The sequence below is a fragment of the Elgaria multicarinata genome, chromosome 2, assembly GCF_023053635.1.
Source record: "Elgaria multicarinata webbii isolate HBS135686 ecotype San Diego chromosome 2, rElgMul1.1.pri, whole genome shotgun sequence".
Taxonomy (NCBI): domain Eukaryota; kingdom Metazoa; phylum Chordata; class Lepidosauria; order Squamata; family Anguidae; genus Elgaria; species Elgaria multicarinata.
Window position 1 is genome coordinate 173,475,888 of NC_086172.1, and position 18,822 is coordinate 173,494,709.

An 18,822-nucleotide genomic window follows, 5' to 3' on the forward strand; every position below is an offset into this window, starting at 1 on the left:
TGCAACTTCGGCTGCACACGACAGGAAAGCCTGAGTTATTTTAGAAGAATAGGGATATCCAAAGTGTTTTTTTTAAAAAAATGGAATAGCCGGGGGAAGGAGTGACCCGCAAACTTCCGTGAGTGGCCAGTCACAAGTGTGCTACAATTCACTTGTTTAGAGAAGCCCTATGGCAGCAATGATAAACACACTTACTAGGGAGTAAACCCCCATTAAACACAGTGTGACTTACTTCCAAGTAAACATGAATACAGCTGCTTTGTTCAGTCCCTGATCCATCAATAATCATGGACTGAGAGAACCACATCCTTCTAATCATAATGCTGTTAAACCATCTTGAAGTTTGGTACAGAAATCAACCTGAGGTTGCAATCCTATCTATTCTTACTTGGGAGTAAGTCACATCAAACCTAATGGGACTCGTTTTCAAGCAAACATGCCTGGGATCAGTCTAGATGTGTATTGCAAGGTAGCTACTCCAAGATCTAAAGAACAGTACACTTTGGCCTTAGCTAGACCAGCCTTTATCCCAGGGCGAACCCCTGGATTGTCCCTGTGCATCCAGATCCCGGGATCAGGGGCTTCGGCTGTGGGGCGGTATATAAATGTAATAAATAAAATAAATAAATAATAAATAAAATCTCACCCTGGCCCCAGGATACAGCTCTACACTTTGGGCCCACTTTTTCCATGAAACGTGTGGCCCATTGCCACGGCTTGACCTGGCTCCGCGCTGCGCCCATCAGGGCTAGAGTGGGGGGAGCAGGGAAATCAATAGTTTTTTTTAAATAAAACCTTACCTTTCTGCTTGAGCGCTCGTGCGCTGCCGGCCCTTTAAGAATTTTTTTTAAAATGGCGGGCACGACGCCTCTCTTCTTGAGGTCATCGCGCCTTGCGTGTAAACGAGGGCGAGATCTCGCGTTATTCACAACGCGAGGTCTCCCCTCCTCTCCCCCGGATTTTACTGTAGGTCTAGCTAAGGCCTTTGTGCTGTGTACCCGAGAGGGTTTTTAGCCAAAAACAGGCACCCTGGCCCTAATGTTCAATGCCAAGCCACTTTTGAAATTGAAGGGACTTTGCAGAGGAGTATGGCCTGGTGTTCAAAGTCAAAACCCCACTGGGAGAGCCCAAAGAGCCGGAGCACATTAGTTGTAGATCAGCCAAAGTCTGTAGTAGCTGAATGGGAATTCAGCTAACTCCTCCTCCAGATCAAGATGCAGAAGATTATAATCTCCTAGCAGTTCACAGAAGTATTTTGGAGTTCTTGAGAGACACTGCCCTTAGGGAGCGGCTTTGAAGTCTTGATTTTATCACATGGTTTAGTTCCTTAATGGGTTAGTTGTCTTGCACTCTGGATGGCATTTTTGCTGGGTAGCCTTTACGCGATTTTTATCTCTTTAAAAAAGCGAAGAAAAAACAAAACGGGACACATTACCCAAGAGCTGCATGCAAGTCAATGCAAGCCGAGGGAGTCCGGGGGCATTCCACATGGTTCCAAAGCAAAAGCACTGAACTTTGGCACTGCAAGCAAGCCCGCTCTGGTGGAAGGCACAGAGAGCGAGGGAGCGCCGGGCAGCGCCTCTATAAGCATTAAGTTCATTCGTTTAAAAGGAAGGGGAGTGGAAGTAGAATAAAATACTCAATTAAACAGTATATTAAAAGGTTATTAGCACTGTATTGAATTTTCATTATTTGGTTTTGAGTTTCTTTTCTTTCTTTTTTTAAAGTCTTTTAAAATTAATATATGCATCCCTACAGTGACACGGCATCTCGTTACTGCACTGATGGTAAAACTCAAGCCATTAAAAGCCAATTCCAGACTATTCAGCAGGTGGTAATTAATCTTGTCCTGGCTGTGGGCAGGAAATTCTAAAGGAAAAGGTGGGGTAATTACCATTTTGTTTGGGGGTTGTTTGCTTTAGGACAGCCTTCCTCAACCTGGGGCGCTCCAGATGTGTTGGACTGCATCTCCCAGAATTCCCCAGCCAGCAGAGCTGGCTGGGGCATTCTGGGAGTTGTAGTCCAACACATCTGGAGCGCCCCAGGTTGAGGAAGGCTGCTTTAGGAGAATCCCAAAACGACGGGGGCAGCCCAGCGGATCTTTGCACTCAAGATCCTACACAGACAGCTGCACAAGTGACAGTAACTGAGGTAAGATGGCAGGCTGTCATTCCCACACACACCAACTGATTTGATAACAAGGTTCAGTTTTATATCAAAGAAACCTGTGACAAAGCAGTCACACGCGCACACACACACACACACACACACACAAAGATAGGAAATGACAGGAACAAACCCAGCAATTCAGTGCATTTACTTACACACTTTCATCCTGAGCCCCGTGTGAGTATATGCAAATTTCCAATTCATTTCAATGGAAACATATTTCTTTGAAAGCAGGGAAATTCTGGGTCCCATGTTTGCAGGAAACTGCTAGACCACTCTGGAATTTAATTTTAAATTTGTATCATATCTGCATCCCACTCTTCCTCCAAAGAGTTTAGGGGTAGGGGGGACTACCCATTTTTTTAACAACCCAGTTTAGTGTCAGAAATAGTGACTGGCCCAGCATAATCCATTGAGCTTCACAGCTGAACAGGGATTTGAATCCAAGGCCTAATCTACACCAAGCAGGATATTGCACTATGAAAGTGGTATATAAAAGGCAGGAGCCACACGACTGCTTTATAGTGGTATTGAAGTGCACTGACAACTGTTGGGACCCATGACACATACCATATACCGCTTTCATACCACTTTCATAGTGCTATATCCTGCTTGCTGTAGACGTGTCAATGGGCCCCAACAGTTGTCAGTGCACTTCAGTACCACTATAAATCAGTAGAGTAGATCCTGCAGTGCACTTCAATACCACTATAAAACAGTAGTGTGCCTCCTGCCTTTTATATACCACTTTCATAGTGCAATATCCTGCTTTGGTGTATTATTATTATTTATTTATTTATTTATTTATTTATATAGCACCATCAATGTACATGGTGCTGTACAGAGTAAAACAGTAAATAGCAAGACCCTGCCGCATAGGCTTACATTCTAATAAAATCATAATAAAACAATAAGGAGGGGAAGAGAATGCAAACAGGCACACGGTAGGGTAAACAGGCACTGGGTAGGGTAAAACTAACAGTATAAAGTCAGAACAAAGTCAAGTTTTAAAAGCTTTAGGAAAAAGAAAAGGAGATTAGGCCCAAAGTTTCCCAAGTGTTTTTTTTTTCTAAATACATACAGAGGCCTTGGAGATAGATTGTGCCCAAGTTTATCCTGAATTTCACATGCCTGCTAAAAACGACTATGCTTTCACGTGCCCTCTCGTTCACAGAAACCACGACCACTCCAAATGCAAACCAAATGTGTTTCAGCGCTCTGCTTTCCATATATCATATAGGAATCAATGGCTGTGAATATCAGCACTGAAATGCCCTGGTTGGCAAAGAGAGAGAAAGAGGGGTGGGGTGGGGAGAGTATTCCTTTCAGCTGGAAAGAATAAGGTCTTTGATATATTAATATATACATTAAAGTGCTCAAAAGAGGTTTGCTTCTTCTTGTGCTTTTTTATTATTAAACTAACATGTACGTTCAATTTACTTGGAATATATGACATTTTCTTCTGCACGACTTGCTGTAAATGGTGGTTGGAAGCAAAGACGAAAAAATTCCATTCCACACGTGGAGAAAGGGAGGGGGAGGAGCACACAGGCCAGTATTTTTCATTGCCTCGTCAGCAAAACAAATACACTCTGCTGCATTTTACAGTCCAAAAAATTAACGACGGTAAATCTTTTCGTATTCCTGATTTTTCAGCCAAACAAACATGCAAAAGCAAGAAAACTCACACACACATAAAGGACAGAAGAAGGAACACTTTGGGTTTAGAGGCAAGATCTTAAAGAGCAGACATCCGTTTCAAAGGAACTCTGAAATCCATCAAAATAATAAGAAAACTTAATGTAAAGCTGCGATCTGGGGTTTTTTTTTTTTCAGACTTACCACAAGAGCAAAGTACACCATAAAGAAAAATGATAAACTACTTGTGTAGCCAAGAAAGCCTGTAAAATAACAGTAAAAATAAGAGGCAATTTATAAGGAAAGCGATCCTGATGTACAGCTAAAAGAGCTTCACGTTGTAGGTATGTTTTCCATTACAGGGTTGGGTATCTGGGGCTTAAAACTCAGAATAACAACATTCCAACTTGCCTGTCACAGATCATTTATGTAGTTTTGTAGGGCAGAATTAGAACTGGCTTACCTCTAATGGCATGTTGTAAGTAAATGCAGCTCTTTAATGTTCTGCTGTAAAGGTTTTATTTTAGTACAGCAGACAAAATACTACTGCAATCTAACTAATAGGTTAACTAGGCAAGGCTGGGGGACAGGCTAGGCTGCAAATAAAACTGCTCCCCTCAATCTTTCCTTGAATTTTTTTTTTTGTAAATCCCATTAAGAGTTGCTTTTAAACCCCTCAATTAAACTGCTACTAAAACAGAACACTACAGCTAATAGTAATTATGACAGCAATAATACCCCCCTTTAAAATTACTTACCAATTTTCGGAAGAAGTGCTAGAGGGAAGACAATGCAAACTGAGGTAATCAGCAACAGCAATCTCCCGTCAAGGTACCAGGAGCTATTGGGGGGAAAAGAATAAAGTCCCCATAATAAATCTTCTTACTAAACACTGAGCCCCCACATGTAGATCTTGAGGAAATAAGTTTTTTTTTTTAAAAAAAACCCACTACCTTCTTTAGTTATAATCATTTCTACAAGTCATTATTTTAAAGGTTACATTTGATGCTGAGTGGGAAAATGCAATCTTGCAACTCACTATAAACTGTTAATAGGTCAGAAGGGCTGTCACCTATTTAAAGAAATCTTAAGCTGCCATCCTCTGCAGGCCTATTGGGGAATAAATCCCATTGAACTCAGCAGGATTTACTTCTGAGTAAGCACACATTAAAAAAAAACTTCTTTTAAAAAAAATTAAAACCAACTGCCCAATGAATCAGGGGCGCATGTTTCATGTAGTAGTGCGCTGTTTGGGAATTGCAAGCAAGAAGCTTTCACAAACCTGTTTAACTGATAAACCTGGTTTTAATTGATCAAAGTAACTAATTGACTAGGGTCACAATCCCATTTTAGCCACAGGGAAACCTGGGTAGTCCTGGGCAAATCATTGTCTTTCGGCCTAAGCTGCTACCTACCACACAGGGCAGATGTGAAGATAAACAAGAGAGCTTCGGCTACTGGGCAATTGAGAAATGCAATAAATTAATAAATAAATAGGCAAGGTACAACTCTAAAGCACACTGTCCATGGGGGAGGGCGGAGGGCTAGAGAAATTGTTAGCAATCACAATTAACCGATGCAGCTTCTCCCATCGAGCACAGAGGTATGTTTTCCCCTGCCAAGAAATGACATCTATAAGAAATGTTAGCAGCCCTTTTGACTATGAGCTGCAGAGACACCAAGAACGTCCTGGAGGCAAAGAGCCCTCCTGGCTAAAACCCGAGCGCCAACTGATAAAGTGTCTTTGCATCATCCCTTAGAGTTGTTCCCTATAAACACCTTGGGCTCAGGTTTTATTTAGCCCAGAACACTGGTTAGCAGCTCGTAAACTGGCCATTTAAGTATACCACTCATACTTATGGGCATGTCTGCACCGGTTGTGAAAACTGGGTGGACAGGGCTGATCCAAGGCATATTTTACACCCATTCCACCTGCCTGGGTAGGCAACATACCTCGCTTGGTCCATCAGGGTAATGCCTCGTCTGCAATCGCCACATAATGTGTGTAGCTGCCCCTTTTGTGGCCACCCTACTCTCTCACTGCCCAGAAATGATCCAAACTTGCTCTCTTCTGAGGAGTGAGTCTCAGCATCACCCATAACAGACAGGAACTTAGCGTGACTATAGTCACATTTCCTTCTTCTCAATGAAATGCAGAGGCGGCGAATGGGGCAGCGACACACAACATTCAGACAACACAACAGTCAATGGTGGGTTAATAGTCAACTCCACAATTGTTTATCGAGGGGGTACTCCCCACACGACATGCTTGTAACTAACTGTGGTTCTGGATTAAGGCCAGCATGGAGTTGACTATTAGTTAACGGTGTGTTTGATTGACACATCCCCCACCTTCTCTTCCCCCCTCAGTCCTCCCACTGGTATCCCATCAGCCATTGCGAGTTCTGCCAGCTGGACTAGACCAGCAGCTGCTGCTTTGATCACTCTTACCAGGGACTCTGTAGTCACCAAAAATAACCAATTGTGTGCGACAAAATAGTCAATGGTGCCTAAAAGACGACACGATAACCAATAGTTGTTCAAATAATCAACTCTGCATAGCATTGGTTATTTGCGTTGGTTATTTTGGCTGAACCATGGCGTGAAAAAATCCTGACAGACGGCACAATAACCCACCGTTGACTATTTAATCCACTGTTGGTTATTGTGTCGTCCGAACCCAGTCTCTGCCTCTCCCCCACCTACTTGTGGCAGAAAAAACCTCAGAACTAGGTACATTTGCAAGATCTTCTCCAGTCCTCTTCCAACAATCTCAGCAGAAGATGGAGTACCTGCCCTGCCCTCCGCCCCACCAGCCCCAATGAACACCAGCCACCACTGGTTAAATGAGAGCCACAATGAGAAAGCAGGAAAGGGCAGGGTAGCAAGTGAACTAATCTAGTTCTAGACCAGCTCTCAGTTCAGCCCTCCTTTCCAATCACTATCTAAACCTACTGGTCCACATTAAAAATCTATCTGGATACTCTCCTCTACATGCCATGAGATCAGAAACAGGTCATAGCCTTGCATGTTGCCTTGCTGCTTCCCTAATAATGTGTAAGAGGTAAGGTCTAACCAACAAATCCTACATTTCTTGGATCACAAGATCTTTGGTCTGGAAGCTACATCCTATGCAGAGTGGAGAAGCATGGGGCAGGCGTAGAAACCTGAAACATGGCTGTCATTCTACCATCTTTTCTCCCCTCCACCCGCCCCCAGTCTCTGCACAGTGCAATCCTATGCATGTACACTCATTCACAGTGGTAATTTTAGACCTTGGTCTTTATGATCTTCAGATGCTCATCTGTATTACTGCAGCTGTGAAGCACACAAATGACATTTCTCTTCTTCTTACTGACATGTTAGAACAACATCAACAAAACTGTTTGTCTAAGCTGATTAGACATGAGCGGTTTTGCATTTTAAACTCGCTGAAATCATAGCACCATATGACTACAGGAATAAAATGGCATTTGCTTCTGCTGCCCAGAAACTCTCATCACCTGCCACCCTGTGGGTGGTCATTTGGGGGACGGGTGCTGGACTGCAGGGCCCTGGACTTTCGCCTCAAGGTCCAAGCCTAGCTGCACCACTGCACAGGCAGAAGTCCGACTGTGTTCAGTGGTAAAGAGTGTTCAAGAGTGCAGCCTTAAAGCGCAGGCAATCCGGCTGCAATAAAGCTGTCCTCTCTTCTACTACATATGCACTAGTGTTCTAGCTTCAGAGGCTGTATAGAGCAAAAGGGGAAAGGCAACCAAAAATGAGTCTTCTGTTCAAGCCCATAGTATCCTCATCTGTTTGAAATGTATGCAAGATGCATTTTTAATTTTATTTTAGTTGGCTAAGAACCTAAGAAGTGCCCTGAGGCTGGATCAGACCAAGGGTCCATCTAGTCCAGAACTCTGTTCACACAGTGGCCAACCAGCTGTGGCCAGGGACCAACAAGCAGGATATGGTGCAACAGCACCCTCCCACCCATGTTCCCCAGTAGCTGGTGCACAGAGGATTACTGCCTTGAATACTAGAGATAGCACACAACTATCAGGGCTAGAAGCCATTGATAGCCTTGTCCTCCAGGAGTTTATCCAACTCCCCTTTTAAAGCCATCTGAATTGGTGGCCATCACTACATCTTGTGGTAGTGAGTTCCATCATTTAACTCTGTGCTGTGTGAAGAAGTGCTTCCTTTTATTTGTCCTGGATCTCCCCCCAATCAGCTCCATGGGATGTCCCCTTGTTCTAGTATTTTGAGAGAGGGAGAAAAATGTCTCCCTATCCACATTCTCCGCACCATGCATAATTTTGTACACCTCTGTCATGTCTCCCCTTAGCCTCTTTTTTTCCAAGCTAAACAATCCCAGCTGATGTAACCTTCCCTCATAGGGGAGATGCTCCAGCCCCTTCATTGTTTTAGTTGCCCCTTTCTGCACTTTTCCCAGCTCCATAATATCCTTTTTTAGGTGTGGTGACCAGAACTGTACACACTATTCTAAGTGTGGTCGCACCATAGACTACTTTTGTGTTATAAAGCTTTTTGTTTTTAAATAGAAGGGAGTCATGACTTGCCAAGCGTATTTAAACTAAATTAAATTATAATTAAATATCATAACCACTTAATGTGAACAAATAAAATAGTATGTCATATTTATTTATTTATTTTATTACATTTATATACCGCCCCCCAGCTGAAGCTCTCTGGGCGGTTTACAACAGAGGTGTCATCCTATTGAGGGGGTTGGGGACAAGAATAGCCATCACCCTGATATTTCAATTCCTTGAACATTTAAAGCATCTACTTTGATTTGGCATGGGACTGTGCATTTTTCATTTCTAAGCATTTCCTCTACTTTAAAAAAAAATCCATTGCAAAGAGGTACACATGGAAGTTCTGCTCCATCATAGATTAATTTAACGAAATTTAAGGCTCTGGGGAGCTAGAATCACTTTTAAAAATGTTATTTAGGCAATTGGGAATTCTGCCCTATCAGCACTTAGTCTTTGGCTGATGTTGACAAAAGCAAGAAAGATGCTTCTTGCTTATACAGCAATTTAAAAATATTTGTTATGGAAAGAACAATATTATTGGAGAAGGTAGCAGCTTCCAAGGTTAGGGCTGTGTTTTCAAACCGGCTTTAAAAACTGACCATAAATAAAACAGATCCTCTTTAAAAGGAGCTGGCGAGTTCATATGAAGTTTTACTATAGGGTTAATAATTTGGCTCCTAGAATTTTCTATGCTGTTTTTGGTTTGGCTTCCCCCACCCCCCCCACCCCCTTTCCTTTTATTTTTTGGGTAACTATTTTTATAAGGACCTGAACGTCGTCTCTGGCCAAGTGTTTTCCTTGGCAGCTGAGATCATCAACAGCAGATGACTCCCCAATAAAGGGTTTATTATGCAGCAACACAAGTTTTGGCACAGCCAGAGGACCTCAGTAAATCTGGCGCATGCTACTGGGGCCTTGCGATGGGTTAATGTTAAGACTTGGGCAGCTTTGGCTCTTGTTCCACAGAGGTGAAAACAGAACGCAAAATTTTATATATGCCTTATGTCTGTAGCATAAGGCACACCCAGCTGTATCACGTTGACAGCTAGGGGTGGGTTGGGGCGGGGGGGGTGTAATAAAGCAGGGGGTAATAATCCAAGCACAATGCCCAAGATCCGCATGCAAAGGAGAACAATACCTCCCAAATAATGAGATGTTTTGTTGTTTATTCGTTCAGTCGCTTCCGACTCTTCGTGACTTCATGGACCAGCCCACGCCAGAGCTTTCTGTCGGCTGTCGCCACCCCCAGCTCCCCCAAGGTCGAGTCTGTCACCTCCAGAATCTCATCCATCCATCTTGCCCTTGGTCGGCCCCTCTTCCTTTTGCCTTCCACTTTCCCTAGCATCAGCCTCTTCTCCAGGGTATCCTGTCTTCTCATTATGTGGCCAAAGTACTTCAGTTTTGCCTTTAATACCATTCCCTCAAGTGAGCAGTCTGGCTTTATTTCCTGGAGTATGGACTGGTTTGAGCTTCTTGCAGTCCAAGGCACTTTCAGAATTTCCCTCCAACACCACAGTTCAAAAGCATCTCTCTTCCTTCGCTCAGCTTTCCTTATGGTCCAGCTCTCGCAGCCATAGGTTACTACGGGGAATACCATTGCTTTAACTATGCGGACCTTTGTTGTCAGTGTGGTGTCTCTGCTCTTAACTATTTTATCAAGATTTGTCATTGCTCTCCTCCCAAGAAGTAAACGTAAATGAATTAATTCAATAATTAAAGTTCCTGTAAGTTAAAAGCACCACGTACGGACAAGGTTTCCTGGTGACTCTCTGTGCAATTCAGTGCTCTGGCCTTGCCCCAAATCTGCCCCATCTCTGCGTTGAGTCGTTGCTCCTAATGCAGAATTATCTTTCTCAGCAGAGGTATGCCCCAAATGGCAAGTCTCATGAAAACAAAAGGACTCCTCTGAGGATAGGTAATTCTCTCCCACTTACTCCATTTCTCCTTTCCTGTGTTGATAGAAGCACAGACAGCCCCGGCCCAAACTGTCCCACCACCTGACGCAAGAGAGCACATGTGCCCCACCTCTTCCCTTTCCGTGCCCCAGCCACGTCGCACTGAATTGTTTTTAGGATTTTTTTTTTTTAGGATGTTTTTAACAATGTATTTTATTTATTTATTTATTTATTGCATTTTTATTCCGCCCAATAGCCGAAGCTCCCTGGGCAGTTCACGAAAACTAAAACCATTCAAAGTATAAAACAAACAGTATAAAAACGTGATATAAAATACGCGTTAAAAAGTGATTAGAAACATACCACACATGATTAAAACATCTTTAAAACATCCTTAAAACATTCTAAAATTTCACTGGATAGGCCTGCCGGAATAGATCAGTCTTTATTGCTTTTTTAAACTCTAAAAGACTGTCAAGTTGACGAATCTCCTCCGGCAGGCCATTATGTTTTAATTCAGTTTTATGTATTTTATTGCTTACTGTTGTTCCTCGCCTCGATCAAAATGGAGAGGTGGGTAAGAAATATTATTATTATTATTGTTATTATTATTATTATTATTATTATTACTACTACTACTACTACTACTACAAGTTCAACCGCAGCTTTTAAAGCTCAGCTAAAAACTTTTCTTTTTCCTAAAGCTTTTAAAACTTCATTTTGTTCTGACTTTATACTGTTAGTTTTACCCTACCCAGTGCCTGTTTGCATTCTCTTCCCCTCCTTATTGTTTTATTATGATTTTATTAGAATGTAAGCCTATGCGGCAGGGTCTTGCTATTTACTGTTTTACTCTGTACAGCACCATGTACATTGATGGTGCTATATAAATAAATAAATAAATAATAATAATACAGCCCCCACCCCATTGCCAGCACGTTACTTCCACCACCTGCCCTCTGGCTCACGCTAAGAATTCTCTCACTGCGAACCAGAGGGCAGGCAGGCGGGCTCCCTGGAGATCTGTGTCAACTGGAGGAAGAGGCTGGCACAGCAATTCAGAGAGTTGTCCGAAATGCCTGGCTCTGAGGAGGTCCTATCTCAGAGCCAGGCATCATGGGAGGGTTGTCCCAGGAGATCGTAGGGCAAAGTGTCCCAGAGCAAAACTGACGGTGGGCAGTTGGAGCAAGACCCACTCATGGGTCCCAACCAACTACCCAAAGTAATAACTAGCAGAGAAATAGCATCCAGTGTCTGCATTACTGACCAACCAGAGCAGTGCTCTTTGGACCTAGGATGACGAGAATATTTCTTAAAAAGGGAATATTTAAAGAGCTTCAATTTAAATATAGAAAATTCTTACAATCTAGAAACTCTAGAAATTTTAAATTCTTAAAACCAACATGGTATAAATCCCTCTGCCGCCGCCACCCATAATCAAAAAAATGCTTTTTTAAATAGCCTACTAAAAATGTTGAGCAGTAATCTACAGTTCAAGGAGTATGTTTATGGTAAGAGTTCGAATTCACGGAAACCAGGAGAATGGAAAAGCAACCAGAAGTTAGCCTGAAGCTATTTAATTATAGGAGCAGGAGCAACTACAATCTATTCAAAACAAGAACAAGCTATTCCAACGTTGGAACATTTTTCTCAGCAAGCTGAACCACTTTTTTAAAAAACTTTTTTTCTTTGGTTTTGAGTCCGTTCTATAGACGAAGTGAATACAGCTGCACAGCCAAATTGGAGGAATTATAAAACAAATATGAAAACTGGCACAACTCCCAAAGCCTATTCCAAATAACTACTCAGCGAAAACAAAAATATTTAAAATTTCAGTAACTGCCAGATTTTGCTTTGTGGTTTTAAAAAATATGTTAACATGGTAACATGACAGCAGCAGTTTAAATGATTCAAGCGCAGTCGTGGGCCTGATTCTCATGTTTTATGTTTAGTGTGGTTCCTCTGGTGACTTTTACAAGTGACAGAAACTCATTGGAAACCTGAATTCATCTCCATGAAGTAAAACCGGATCCTGCCATGGGAAAACATGCTCAAGTCAAATATTCTCTGTGTGGAAATTATGTGGTAGAGTCACCTTGTGAAGAAAGCAGGCAGGTAAAAAAACCCAATCAAGTGCAACCAGGAGCTGACACTGCAAGATGAAGGAATCTATTTGGTTGCTTTTAAACTGAGTCCTACAATTGATCTAAAGAGGAACTGATTAAGGCTGGAGATGCATCAGACCACAAGTTAGGACATCCAATTTTCCTTTTTGGGGGCCTGGGGTGGGCGGGAGGGAATCAGTGGAATTCTGTCAAATTTCGTGGAAAGAGCCCTGGACTTAGTCCTAGGAAGGCTGCTGTTCAAACCCAGTTCAACTGCAGCTTATATAACCAGTAGAATCAATTGTTGCACTACTTCAAAGAGCATACACGTTTGAAAACGCCTCTGTACTAAGACACATGAAAAGGGAGCACATCAGCATAGGTTTCATCTTAATATGCTACTTTTCTATGTGCAGGGATGTTTTTGCACATGTGTGTGTAAGCTTGGAGCCAGGTTATTTGAAGGAAAGCCTCCTCCCATATGTGCCTGCCCGGACCTTAAGATCATCCACAGGGGTCCTTCTCCGTGAGCCCCTGCCAAAGGAAGTGAGGCAGGTGACTACTAGGAGGAGGGCTTTCTCTGCTGTGGCACCCCGGCTGTGGAACGAGCTCCCCAGAGAGGTTCACTTGGCGCCTACATTGTTTTCCTTTCATCGCCAGCTGAAGACCTTTTTATTTTCTCAGTATTTCAACACCTAATTTAACTTAAATTTAAACTCTGCTGTTTTAATCTCATATTTTAACCTATCAATTTTTGCTGTGCGGTTTTATCCTGGTCGTGCTTTTTATATTGTATTTTGTATTTGTGTTTTTAAATTGTTGGTTGTTGTATTATGCTCTTCATGGTTTTAATTTTTGTGAACCGCCCAGAGAGCTTCAGCTATTGGGCAGTATAGAAATGAAATGAAATGAAATGAAATAAATAAATAAATAAATAATCTGGTTTGCATATGCGCACTTGCACACATGCAAACGACAGAAAAATAAAATAAAATAAAATCACAAACCCATTTTCACAGTAAGTATACCTATGCTCCCACCCACTCCACTTTTAGAGTCTGGAGTCAAAGGAAGTGCTAAAGTGGGGAGGAAATTGACAGGCGTAATACAGTGAGTGACTGAAATTGACAAGCAGGACTTCAATAGGTACAGAGGCGATATTGATCTGTACTGCTGAAGCAAGTACAGTTTTGGTTGAGTGTTAAGTGTTTTATCGTTCGTGGTTGTTCCCCGCCTCAATCAGGATGGAGAGGCGGGAAATAAATAAATTTATGATGATGATGATGATGATGTGCACAACTGCACATGTCTGAACAACACACACATCGAACCCAAAGCACCCAAAAATATGTTTTTTAAAAAAGGGTTGTAAATGTGTTACGGACATTCTAAAGTGTCATTTCTGTAGTGGTGGAGGGGTGGACACCAATGACAAAGGAGGCAGCAGTAGGGATCTGGCCTGGAACAGCTGTGTTTTTGTCGCTCTTGCCAGGCGGCTCTATAGGTACAAGCCATTGTGCCGTGCCAGGTTCACATGTCATGACAAACCACCCTGAACAACCCTACAACCCAACAACAAGCGATGGATTCTCAGGGTGGCTTGTGGGTGGTTATATAACCATGCTGAGGAAACCATGTCACATTCGGATGTCACAACAAACTATATTATTATTATTATTATTATTTACCCGCCTCTCCATTTTGATCAAGGCGGGGAACAGTAAATATAAAATACATAAAACAGAATTAAGAATATAATTTCAAGAGGCAGCTGGACAACCATCTGTCAGGGATGCTTTAGGGTGGATTCCTGCATTGAGCAGGGGGTTGGACTCGATGGCCTTGTAGGCCCCCTCCAACTCTGCTATTCTATGATTCTATGATATACATTATTAAAACATCCTAAAAACATTCTAAAAACATCCTAAAATTCCCCTGGATAGGCCTGCCGGAAGAGATCAGTCTTGATAGCTTTCTTGAATGCTAAAAGACTGTCAAGCTGATGAGTCTCCTCCAGCAGGCTATTCCACAGTCTGGGAGCAGCAGAAGAGAAAGTCCTCTGGGTAATACCTGTCAGCCTAGTTTTGGCTGGCTGAAGTAGATTCTTCCCAGAGGACCTGAGTGTGTAGGGCGGATTGTACGGGAGATGGTGATCCCTCAGGTAGCCTGGACCCAAACCATGTAGGGCTTTAAAGGTGATAACCAACACTTTATTCTTTGCCCGGAATCTAATTGGCAGCCAGTGAAGAGATTTTAAAACTGGTGTAATGTGGTCACCCCTAGGGGTACCGGTGACCAGCCTGCCTGCCATATTTTGAACTAGTTGAAGTTTCCGGACTAGGCACAAAGGTAGCCCTATGAACAGTGCATTGCAGAAATCGAGCCTCAAAGTTACAGCGCGTGCACTGTTGTCTTTAAGTCTTCCGACTCTACAAATAAAACTGACACAAACTACAAATAAAACTGACGCAAACAAGGCTGACAACCCACCATGGGTTGTTGGATTGTATGAACCAGGTCTGTGGCAGGGGGGTGGGGGAGGAGAGGGGGAGATTCATATACGTAGCCAACTTCTTCCATTCGCAACCTTGACCAGTCCAGTCCTGGAAAAAACATTACCACTTCATTCTGCTGACTGTGTAAGGTGGCCCTAAGAAATCCTCATTTGGCACAAATAAGTAACAACTATTTTTGTGTGGGCTGCAAATATAAATATGCTGACAGCAAGCGATGACTTGTAGCCTCCTATTAATCACTAAGGGCTCAGTCAGCAAGGAATTACACTTGTGAACAGAGCCACAGTAAACCGGTATGCACAGGTGCAGGCATTTGCAAGGTCTCATCTATCTCCTTTTCATCTGGAGAACTGTGAGAGGCATCACAGTCCCTACGTTGCAGAAGAAAGGCTGGTTTTACTTCCTGTGAGATTATTTTTCTCCTTACCTGCTGTGGTCTTCGCTCAGAAGTCCTGCAATGGCACCAGGAAGTTCAGACTTAATAATGAACAGGTAAGTTGACATGGCTGCAAAGACAGAACCGAGCATTAGTGCAGTCAGAACATTGGTGCTTCTAGGGAACTGCAACTTGCATTGCTAGATCAGAGAAGTTAGGGGAGAAAAGAGCGTCCTGCCTCACTAAAGGATGCCACATAGCATTCAGAACTCCAATTGACCCCTGCATATACTTGAGAGCAGAACTTGTACATCCAAAGGTACAAACATATAGTATAGATATATGTGATGACTAGTGTAGAGGGTCTATAATTACTAAAGAGACTTGAAATGAAGAAACATACAGAATGGATCAAGCCTGGGGTGCGGGTGGGTGGCGAATCTGCATTGAGAAATAACCAAGACACTTGCAAAACTATGGGTAATACCGAGTTAGTCTTACATAGAGCAGACCCAATGAAATTAGTGGATATTGTTAGTTGTGACTAACAGCCTCATTCATAGAATCATAGAATCGTAGCGTTGGAAGGGGCCTATAAGGCCATCGAGTCCATCCCCTGCTCAATGCAGGAATCTACCTCAAAGCATACCTGACCGATGGCTGTCCAGTTGCCTCTTGAAAGCCTCTAGTGTGGGAGAGCCCACAACCTCCCTAGGTAACTGATTCCATTGTTGTACTGCTCTAACAGTCAGGAAGTTTTTCCTGATATCCAGCCTGAATCTGGCTTCCTGTAACTTGAGCCCATTATTCCGTGTCCTGCACTCTGGGATGATCGAGAAGAGATCCTGGCCCTCCTCTGTGTGACAACCTTTTAAGTATTTGAAGAGTGCTATCATGTCTCCCCTCAATCTTCTTTTCTCCAGGCTAAACATGCCCAGTTCTTTCAGTCTCTCCTCAGAGGGCTTTGTTTCCAGACCCCTGATCACCCCCACTGCCCTCCTCTGAACACGCTCCAGCTTGTCTGCGTCCTTCTTGAAGTGTGGTGCCCAGAACTGGATGCAGTACTCAAGATGAGGCCTAACCAGGGCTGAATAGATTCATTTCATTGGATCTACTCTGCGTAGAATTAACACGATATAACCCTATGTTGTCTTTTTAAACCTGAGGTGAACTCTATGGATGTCTATTCCCCAATCTAAAGCTCAGGAACTGGGACACAACAGGGGCCTGTTCTGTTTCTTGCTTTCTCTTTGTCACATGATGAAAATTAACACCTTTCAGGACTGATGGACCATTTCTCCACCTGGCAGTTCCCACCCCCACCTCCGTTCCCATGGCAATTTTGGCAACCCCTAAAAAAAAAAGGGTATCGCACACAAAGAAGAACCATTATGAATTGTAGATTTATTACAATTATAAAATCAATAAAAATACTTAAATAGTCCAGCATCTTTTTAATAAACTTACTTTCGGTTTTATCCTGGTTGTACTTTTGTATTGTGTTTTCATACTGTTGTTTGTTTTATACTTTGATTCGTATTTGATGGTTTTAACTTTTGAGAACCGCCAAGAAAGCTTCGGCTGTTGGGCGGTATAGAAATGCGATAAATCAATTCAAAATCTAACCATCTATATAAAATCTAGTGCCCAACATTCCATCTCTACATTTTGTTACACACTCAAATGCAATCAAGAAACAGAACAAGGGAAGGCCTAGCTTAGCCAGTCCCTGTGGCTTCCATTTAGTTTTATGGGACAAAATAAAGAGGCTCCCCACCCCATTCATCCAAGAAAGGGGTTCGCCAGATGCAGGAGCAGACATGGGCCCACTGTCTGGGGATGATGGGATTCAAATGCACCTGGAGGGCTACAGGTTGGGGAAGGTTGCCCTACGCCATTTACTTTCTCCCATATAAGTGAAATGGTGCTATTTATTCCGGGTGAGGGGAGACGAAGTTATGGGACCCTGATGTTGGGGGTATTGGGTGGGGTAGTCTCCACCATGGGGGTGGGTTGCTAGAGGCCAGCTCTCTGCCTTACCTGTCATAATGATGTGTATCTCACTAGCATATTAACAACATTGAGTTTTGTGACTCATTACACACGTCCAAACATTTCATGGTGAGCCTCATTCAGTACAATACTACCAGCTCATTCACTGAAGAGTATTTTATGCACAACAAACATCAAAATCCAGTGCATTTCTGTCACTTTGTTAGTAATTAATCGCAACGAAAAAGGGTAGAAGGTAACTGAAAAATGGTGCAGCCTTGAAATAGTTAAAGATTACAAATTTTGGAGCGGAGGAATGTGGCCTCTATAAAGAAAAGTGAATTGCATTAATCCAGAGTGGCATGTACCTACAGCAAGGTTAAATTAAAAACAGTTGTGAGGTCACTAAATAAGGAAACATTCACTTCTTTGTATTGAGACACTCAGGTTTTTCCAATTGGAGTTGGCCTTCCCGGTTGACTAAGGCTTAGGGAGACATTTTATTTGGTGTCTCCAATTTTATTCCCTTTTTTTTTAAAAAAAGGAAATTTGATGGAGTGTTATAAGAGCACATAATTTGAAAACCACCGGTATGACTACAGGACAGTAATAAAGACGCTACATTTTCTGATGGTGACCTGTAGATGCCAATGAAAGCAAAAAGGAATTAAAAAATAAAAAACAAAAAACTTAGCCAAGAAAATGAAACTTCCTCTGTATCACAACTGAACATTTTTTTCTCTCATCTCCATTAAGCGGCCACATTTTGTACATCTGGAATCGAGAGATCAAACATTTATCTCCTTCACAATTGTTTTTTAAAAGCTTTTTTAAACAAAAAAACACCCTGAACAACCTTCGACTAATTTCCAGATCAGATTTCCTGCTAATATACAATCTGTCACTCTTTCCCATGCATTTATTTTAGCCTCTGGCTAACCATTTGATCATTTTTATCCTTTGTTGCATGATTGACTCTTTTGTTTCCTAAATGGCAGGGCGACTCCTTTGAATATCGCCCTCCGCCCCCCAAAAAAGGATCCAGTCCCGTCTTATACTGGGGCGCCTTTATACAAACTAAAAAGAAATGAGCTCTCTCTAGTGTATTCTGTTCCTTTTCTTTATCTAGGCAATAAAAGAGAATGGATGCCAAGTTCAATGAATATATTTATACCCGGAGGCTTCCATAAGATAGGGATCTCTCTCTCTCTGGCAGCTCATGAGAAAACAGTACTATTCCGACGACTGTGCTTTATCCACAGTTTAAAAGGTTAAGAAGCTACAGGGCTGTTTCTTCCCCTCCGTAGATTTTGCATTGAAGGGAGGCTTTCACATAAAAATCACCATCACATTAACAGCCATAGGAGCAACTGCCTGTAGCAGCCACTTGAAACAACAAATTAAGGTGGGGTGTGTGTGTGTACAATACATTATTATATTTATTATTTATTTAAAGTATTTTTAAAAAATCTTGCTCCTCTGTCAAAAAGATTCCCTGAGCGGCCTACTTGCAATCAGTAAAACAAGAAAGTTCCTGCCTGAAGGTTTTCAATCTAAAAAGACTCAAGGAAAAATGAATTAAACTTT

General features: G+C 42.4%; 1 protein-coding gene across 2 annotated transcripts in view; it reads right to left on the minus strand.

Annotated features, from left to right (window-relative positions):
* The window catches only part of SLC38A6 (solute carrier family 38 member 6), a 76,096-nt gene that overhangs the window by 27,647 nt on the left and 29,627 nt on the right, over positions 1 to 18,822 (minus strand). For both annotated transcript variants that reach the window (XR_010025085.1, XM_063118205.1), the window contains exons 6-8: positions 15,295 to 15,373; positions 4,566 to 4,648; positions 4,012 to 4,070 (exon numbers count right to left, since the gene is read on the minus strand). Coding sequence is in view for 1 of the 2 variants with exons in the window: in XM_063118205.1 (XP_062974275.1) it covers positions 4,012 to 4,070; positions 4,566 to 4,648; positions 15,295 to 15,373 (221 nt within the window). In the remaining variant the exon portion in view is untranslated. The remainder of the gene's footprint in view (positions 1 to 4,011; positions 4,071 to 4,565; positions 4,649 to 15,294; positions 15,374 to 18,822) is intronic.